We start from the raw sequence: 9317 nt of genomic DNA, 5'->3' as shown, positions 1-9317 counted from the left end.
TAATAATAATAATAATAATAATAATAATAATAATAATAATAATAATAATAATAATAATAATAATAATAATAATAATAATAATAATAATAATGTCCTGCCACATAAGCAGGAGGGTTGCAAGCGTAAGTGCAGAGGTACCAAGGATCAACTCCTGATAGACAAAACTGTACTTAGGGACTGCAAGAGGAGGATAAGTAACTTAGCCATGTCATGGATCGATTATCGTAAGGTGTACGATATGATCCCACACTTTTGGATAATGGAATGTATGAACCTATTTGGTATTGCATCGAAATTTGAGCGATTGCTTGGAAAAAGTATGGCGAAGTGGAGGACGGACCTGACAGCGTACGGAAGAAATTTAGGGACAGTAGAAATTAGGAGAAGCATCTTCTATGGAGACTGCCTGTCCCCACTGATCTTTGAAATGTACTTGATACCACTAACACTGATTCTGAGGAAAGCAAAAGCTACGTATGTATTTAAAAGCCGCCAACAAAAGGTCAACCATTTGTTATTCATGGATGACCTCAAACTTTATAGTAAAGATGATGCTCAAGTCTGTTCCCTCGTTGATACGGTGTATACCTTCAGTGCTGATATTAGAGTGGAGTTCGGACTGAGAAAGTGTGGTGTGTTAGTCTTGAAGAGAGGCAAAATCAAATGTATGGACGGGCTATTGATATCATTGGGGGAGGTTATGAAGAGACGGGCCATAAGTACTTGGGGATTTTGGAAATGGAGAAATTGATGGAAAAAGAAATGACAGAAAAATTTAAGGTGGAGTACTTGCGCAGACAGACTGATCCTTAAGTTGAAATTAAACGGGATGGAATATGACTGAAGCTATCAACACCTGGGTGGTTTCACTCCTTAGATATGGAGCAAGGGTTATCGCATTGACAGTAGACGAACTAAACAGCTTAGACAGAAAGACAAGGAAATTACTGACTAGATATGGGAAAATCCACGCCAAAAGTGACACAGACAGACTGTATGTACCAAGAAAAAGAGGAGGAAGAAGACTTATTGGATGTGAACACAGCATTAGAGCAGAAGAAAACAACATAGCGTGGTATGTAAAAATGCCACAGAACCCCTACTATTAGAAGTAAGAACGTCAGACCTGTGTAGGATGAAAGATTGCACTGTACAAGCAATTGAAAACGAATGAAACTGAAAATAGGTGAGTAAAGAAAAAAATGCATGGACAATTTCATAGGGATGCTGAAGATAAGACAGAGAAAAAAGATGGCTGTGGATGACTAAAAGTGATTTAAAACCAGAAACGGAGGCTCTAATCTGTGCTGCTCAAGAACAAGCATTAAGAACAAACTACATAAAATACAGAATAGACAACACATCAGAAAGTGATAAGTGCAGAATATGTGGACAAAATGGTGAAACCGTATGGCATATTACCAGCCAATATACGCCACTAGCCCAGAAGGAATATGAGAGATGCGACGACAATATAACAAGACTTGTCCATTGGACACTTTGCAATAAGTACGGACTTGACGGAGGAAAAAATTGGTCCGACCACAAACCCGAAGGCATCATCGAAAATGATAATGCAAAGATCCTGCGGGATTTTATGATTCAGTGCGACCATGATATAGAGAATAGGAAGTCAGACATAGTCTTAATCGAAAAAGAAAGCAAACTATGCTGGATCATAGATATAGCATGCCCAGGTGACAACAAGGTATGCGATAAGGAAGAAAGAAATGTCGATAGATATGACAGGTTAGCTTGGGAGGTTAAGCAGTTGTGGTCGATGAAAAAGGTGGTAGTAGTACCAATAATTGTCGGAGCCCTAGGAACAGTGAGTAAAAATCCTGAGAAGTACATGGAACAAATAGGGGCTGCAATAAGGGTGGAGCACTTGCAGAAAACAACACTGCTTGGAACAGTTCAAATGCTCCGGAAGGTGCTCGGAAAATAAGAGGTGTTACCTTAGTTCACTGGTAGTGATAATAATATGATAATAATAATAAAAATAATAGCTGTTAATTAAACACTATATTGTATATATCATACATAATATTTACATTATGAGTTATACATAGTTTCGAAACTGGCTTGCATCCGAGCTTCCTGGATAATGGCTAGTTCCATATAGAGACTCCCCACCCAGAACAGCTGAACACTAGAATAAATTCTCTTTCAGTTCTTTTCGTACAGAATATGATCTAGATTTCTTTAACCACAGGGTTAACAAGTATTCTGTTCAATGTTGGCAATTTCCTTAACTTTAATATTTTTATTGATACTTTTATTACCATGACATTTTATTTCATTTTATTAGCTCCTCTATTGTCATTTCAGTTACTGCATTTTATTACCGTCAGATAATTTATTACCATTGTTTCGCATTTAAATCTTTCATCAGTTATTTTATTGCTATTTGTAGCATTCATGATACTTCCTCCTTACTCTAGTTTTTACCTAGAAGTGGTTTACGAGTCTGCAATACTCAAGTAATCTAGCTACCTCGCGCCAAAATGTTTCCATGATATCGTACAGTCACAATTACTAAACATATAAAGAAAGACGAAGCTGTTCCATGCATACTCCCCAATATAGTAACTAACGTTAGCATTTACATATTTAACATATTTAGTACAAAAAAAAAAAGAAAGAAAAAGAAAAGAAAGAAACTAGCTAGAAATTTGTCCGTGAATGATTAATATTTTTTGGCTTTACCGTATTCAAAAGAGCAGACCCCGAAAATGTTTGTATTTTATTCTAACCTAACCAGCGAAGAACAGATTTTTACTGTACTTGTTGAAGTACAGGTGGATGAATCACCAAATAAATAAGCAGGATTGCTTATGTTAGTGTAGGAAAATATAATCGTTTCGAGATTAAATATGAAGTTTTCCTTATGGAAAAGAGTATATTAGTTAATATTCTCAAGTTTAATGCAAGGAACATTGTATATAATTAATTACGCAGTGAAGAAAACACACTCAGGGAATGACTTTCTGAATTGTGTGTGCGAGTATGTGATCAGGAACTACATTATCACGATTACGTAGCTATTTGACTCTTCTGTGATATGTTATTGTTATGTCTCAAGCTACTGCTATCTAGCACCTTCGGATGATCTCTATTCAACCGCTACACGGCAGCTACTCAACCGTCAGTCCACTCCTAGCACGGTCAGACTACCTCTATTTATATGTCTTGGTCGAGCCTACTTCTTCGCTTGGGGGCGTCGACACAACAGTTATCTTTGTAATTGGCTTCTGATCCCTCTGAGAACACACACACGCACACACACACACACACACACACACACACACACGACATGTACTCAAAAGGAACAAGAAAAAGTACAAACGGTTACATCAATAACGACAAGCACAAGGTAGAGCAATACCGAAGGGTGTCGAGTGCTTACCTGGCCATCAGCAATAATCACAAGGATGTGGTAGGTATTTTTCTCTTTAACAATCTCGATAGCTTTTTCAATGATGGGGCAGAAAGTGGTGGGGCCACTTAGAGTGATATTTCGAACCGCTTCGTTATACCGCTCCAGCACTTCGTGGAAACCATAGCATGGATTCTCCGATGGGTTCAGGTAGAAAACATCCTGGTTCATTGTTTTCGAATCGCCAAAACCGAAGGCAGGAATCAGTTTGTCTTCGTCGAACGGCTCCAGGGTCTGTCCCAAAATCGATATGACCTTTTGGTAAGGGTTCAAAACCTTGCCTGGCCAAATTTTATGTAGGCACTGGCCGTTGAACGTCTTGCGACCTTGCCACTCGTTGCTAGCCGTAAAGTCCACTCCCACTATCAACTGACAACGTTCCAGACCAGCTCGTCTGCAGGCCTTGCTGACGGCGTCGAAAGACTCGAAATGGTCGTCAAACGAACAGAAATAGTTACTGTTGCCATAGTACTGGATGCCGAGTACCGAAAATATGGAAGGTTTTACTTTGTAGCGGGTGTAAACAGCGTCGTCAGAAACCAGTTCTTCTTTAGCGCTTTCCGACCTTTGACGATAAAGTCCGAACAGGATTAAACCGGCAACAACTGCCAGAACATACAGCACAAGAGATAACACTGTCATCACGGGGCGACTTCATATCACACTGAAAAATAAGAAAAATATAAGAATAAGTGATACATATGGAAAACACGTGGAAAAGAAGATCTATCTATCTATCTATCTATCTATCTATCTATCTATCTATCTATCTATCTATCTACTGTCTGTTTATCTGTTTGTCTGTCTGTCTTTCTCTCGCTGTACACACACACACACACACACACACGCACATAAACAAAAGAGATTGGATTGAGCAAATATTCTTTATTGCATAACACTACAATTGTTTCATCTCCACTTTACCAGTAGATCGTTGCCGAAATGATATATAATATATTAAACAATTCATCATACAGTATTCTTTCAGTAACATTGGTAAGTGTAGACGCTTCAGGTATGAACACAAAGCGTTTGCTTAAAACAAACAAGAAAATAAAAATACAAACAAGAAACAAATACCATAAAATCATAAACCACATTTCAATTCACCCGGTCAAGAAAATGAGTGGTTATAGAAAAATAAATAAATAAAAGGTAAATAAGCAAATAACAAGATGGGCTGGCCGCCCACACTTTTTCTGCAAAATAGGGGTAATTTATCCTGTTCAGGCTATATTATTAGCATTATCCTGCGTTTGAGAATTTAAAATCACTTCTTTAACTTTCTAAGACATCTCAACGCTTCTAAAAGCAAACTTCGTTTGTTTGTTTACGTTTATCGTAATTTGAATTTAATAAAACATAATTTAAATTACCTTTCATTCTGCATTTTTCCTATCTCTTAATATTCAATGTCTCCCCTAAAGTCAGCACGTCGTTTGAGCAAAACAGTCCAGTATCATATAGCTTTCTTCATCCAGAGTTGCTTACTACCTCAAATTGATTAACAATTGGCCTGCTATCGCACTTACCACGTTTGTAAAATAGCTCGGTGTGAATACATAGAAAGAATAAGCCTTTAAATAAAGCTAATAAATTAAAATTACTTAGAATGGTTTAGGAATTAGAAATCACACTCCACTCCTAAATATTCATATGTTCCGTCATATGTAAACAAACCTAAGTTTGTTTTTAAAGCGTTGCAATGTATTGTAGTACAAATAGAAAGATATATTTTTTCAACGCGTAAATACTGATAGAACAGTATACATGGGGTATTATCCCTTACAGCAACTAGCCATGAGAAACTAATTCACATCCCTTTGATTTCCGGTCAAGTGCTCTACCATTAAGCTAAACTGCTTTTACTGACAAATTCTTCTGCAATTTAGAACTTATAAAGTCATCCGTTGCTGACAGATTTTTCTGCTCTGTCAGGGATAATATCCCATGTATTCTGTTCTATCAGTATTTACGCGTTGAAAAATATATCTTTCTACTTGTACTATTCATATGTTCATACACACACATTCACTCGTTCACATATATTCGCCCTTCTTCCTATATATATATATATATATATATATATATATATATATATATATATATATATATAGGGAGAATTCACAAAAAAGACCCCAGACGAAAACAGGTGGTGTTGAAAACAAATTGATGTATTAGTATAACTCTCGGGAATTGAGAAAGTCTTTAACTTTTCGAGCGTAGGCTCTTCTACAGAAAGGAACACGGAAAGAAACAAGGATATATATATATATATATATATATAGTTCTTGATACGGGAAGACAGGAAGATATGAAGAAGATTTTTCAAACCTTCGGTTAGGCCTGTGCTCATCCGATTCTTATGGTGATTGTTTTGAGGGGTAATTTTGAATTTATAGAGAAATTTTTCATACACATATACACATATAAGACACACGCGCGGATAGTTCTATATAAGGGTACACGGGCGCTTCTCTCCACCCCAACACACATTTATATGTGAATACACACACACAAGCATACATGCATAAGTTTATAATTTGACACATATAAGACAAGCACACGACATGAATAAACATTAGGAAAATTCGTTGCAATAAAAGTAGATATACCCGGAGGTTTATTAAAATCACATTAAGCGATGAATATGTCCATCGCGTTCCACAACAGCCAGTTCTGAATGCAAGTGATAACTTCGATGGTATCAAACTGTATTGTTAAAATGCAATTACTGACCTTTTGTAGTCATCGCTATTTTAAGCAATAAATGATCTTTTAACACTTTCAGATAATGTTGACATACCTATAAACAGGGCCGGATTAAGACCCATTGAGGCCCTAAACACTTAGACGGTTTTGGTGCCCTCAGGTATATGTAAATGGTCCAAAATGCAAACAAAAATAATTCAAAATGTAAACAATAATAAACCATAAAGTAAATTTATATTTTTCAAAATGAAACGAAATTCACAGTCAGATGCAAAATAATGCCTATTTTTGTATACTTCCACTTTATTTGTATTTGAAAAGTTTTCTCCTTCATTTTTTTTTCTTTTTTAATTACAAAGTCTTCGATGATATCGTTAAAATTAATTTTATGTAAAAAGTCCTGCTTCTGTACTTTGTAGAAATAAGGCATTACGAATATTGTTTCAGCAAGTTTAAAGTGATTTCTTTTGTGCCGTAAACCATTTTCGTTTCTGTGGTGCCCCCGTCACTTGATGTCCTAAGTAGTGCTTATTTTGCTTAACGGTTAATCCAGCGGTGCCTATGAACACCAGAAACTAAAAAGAATTCCTCTCCGCATTTGGAGCTTGTTTAAACCGAAAATAATGATTTGGTGGATTTAATCATCTCTAAAGTGGTTGGATTTCAGAGAACAAACATTGTAACCTCACCATTCATTCATTCATTCATTCATTCATTCATACATACATACATACATACATACATACATACATACAGCTTCTATATCCGGATTACAAATTTACATTTTCACCATTAATAATTGGAGTACTTGGATTTGTAAGTAAATACCTAACTGTCAGTCTAGATAAGTTTGGATTTTCATAAAAAGAAATCAGTCAACTGATTCGCACATTACAATTACAATCTGTTAGTGAAACAGTAAAACAATGCAAGACTTTTCTCAGGTTTAAGATGTGACATTGATTTCATTATCTACAATTCAAAGATGGAGCTTTGTAGCTTTGTTAGAAACCAACTCCTTTTTCACACACACACATTTTGGGTTGGTATCCAGCATGCTGGAAGACCACTGGAAGTAAGGCACCCCTTAGCTTTTATTAAAGTATGTCTCTAGGAGAACGTTACTCTGATATAAAACCAGATATGCAGGGAATGGCATTGAATATTTTGGGGATCTTTTGCTTGTGTTTGAGATCATGGCACTCCCACATTTCGAAGCCTGTGATCCATATTGACATTGAATATATTGCCCTGGCTTGTCTCTGGATTATGTCAGTAGAGCGGAGAGTGTCTGTGAGGTGCTGTGCAAGCCTTATTGGACCTAAAATTTGAGGATGTGTAATCAGTAGGGAAGCAACAAATCCGATGTCCAGTCGAGTAGGAGGGCATCACGGCGAGCATGAAAGCCACAGACGCGAATCCATGTGAAGCCGACTGGTGGTGTAGGAACCTCAAGCACGGGCATTGCTGGTATTTTGCATTAGTAATGGTCAGTGACGGATTTCCTCAGTCACGAGAGGACAGCCATCACACACACACACACACACACACACACAAAATTTGACCTAAGAGAAATGATTCAGTGGTCAGGGGTATATTGTCTTCTACCAATCTACTCACAAGGTTTTCGTCGGCCCGATGCTATAGAGAAGGCACCTCCACAAGGCGTTACACAGTAGGACCGAACCCGGAATCATGTGGTTAGGAAACAAACTGTTTACCGCACAGCTAGCTACACATGCGCACAACACTTTTTAAAACCTGAACGTACATAATTTTGTCCCACCTCTCCACTACATATACACATCCTCATACGTAGTAATATCACAATCCCATATTTCCATTTCTCCTCAAACACAGCAGTCCAACCTCTCAACAACAATTTCGAAATCTGGTTTCAAAACGATAAACTATGTTAATACATGCCAAATCGACCATTTATCTCAATAGCAGCCACACCAATGAATACTAATTGCAGCTAATCATTACACACGACAACATATATATGCTTCATACAGAAAATTATTACGTATTACATACAACACGTCTACAATTGTCTGCAACATTCGTAACACTATTTACAATTAACCATATAAAATCTATTATTAACTTACGCACGGCGGCAACAGAAATATACTACATACACAAAAGTTAAAATATGCTTGGAGTTACTCTTCAAAATTCGTACAGTGCATATGGAAGGCATAGTGCACAAACGGCGTATAAAAGCTGTAAAAAAAGGAAAAAATAAAAACCCAGTATATTATTAGCATAAGCATACTTAGAGCACTGACAGGTATCGCATTTGGCCATCAGAAAGAAATCCGAGAGACCTTGAAAACATTCATCATTTGAGTAATGTCAATCTTTTCCCGTTCAACAGCAAAATATCACAACCACTGCACATTGCCTCAAATGCCAATCCTCACTATCACTGAAGATCTTTCCTAGCTAAACCATATCCTTAAAATGGCAAATATTCTATCTCAAAAGACTGGTCTTTCTCTACAGCATCCCCTCCCTCCAAAAAACATTTTAACTTCCGACGATTACTGACTTCCTATAAAGCTTAGGTGAAACTCACACTGAAAAACTGCTTCTATATTTGTGACAGTGCTGTTGCAATACACACGGACATCTTAAACTGCATCCAGAAAAAAAAAACTCACATAACTGATTGGCTTGAACCCACAAAAATACTCAAAACTCTGTCACACAAACGTCCTGATTTCGTTTCCAGCGACTTCAGTCTCTAGCATAGCGGCTTCTGCTGCATAGAGTTTACTAGTTGTGTGCTACCTCTATCCAGGTATTTCTGTGTCATTTGTCTTTCCTTCTCTCGTCTCACACAGATATTGAGTCTATACCTCCAGGCTTCGCATTGGCTACTATGTAATATCCTTTCTGTCCAAGATGTCATTCCTCTATAATTCCTTCCAGGCCTACGTTGATTTAGTTTTTTCTTTTCTACAGCCGTTGACATGTGAGAGTTTAAAGGAAACGTTAACATTATCAATCTTACCAGTCTCAGCGGAAGTGCAAGGATCACAGACAGAGCTCTTAGATTCAACCAAGAGAACAAGAAATGCGGAAAAGTATATACATACACACACACACACACACACACACACACACACACACACATACATATATATATATATATATA

General features: G+C 37.0%; 1 protein-coding gene across 2 annotated transcripts in view; it reads right to left on the bottom strand.

The window, feature by feature from the left end:
• LOC106870351 (uncharacterized) overlaps positions 1-9317 on the bottom strand; it is a 131631-nt gene that overhangs the window by 1880 nt on the left and 120434 nt on the right. For both annotated transcript variants that reach the window (XM_014916385.2, XM_014916386.2), the window contains exon 2: positions 3410-4103. In XM_014916385.2, the coding sequence (XP_014771871.1) occupies positions 3410-4081 (672 nt within the window). In that variant the 5' untranslated portion in view covers positions 4082-4103. The remainder of the gene's footprint in view (positions 1-3409; positions 4104-9317) is intronic.

This window comes from Octopus bimaculoides, chromosome 6 (assembly GCF_001194135.2).
Source record: "Octopus bimaculoides isolate UCB-OBI-ISO-001 chromosome 6, ASM119413v2, whole genome shotgun sequence".
Classification (NCBI taxonomy): Eukaryota; Metazoa; Mollusca; class Cephalopoda; order Octopoda; family Octopodidae; genus Octopus; species Octopus bimaculoides.
This window is presented reverse-complemented; position numbering and strand designations above follow the sequence as displayed.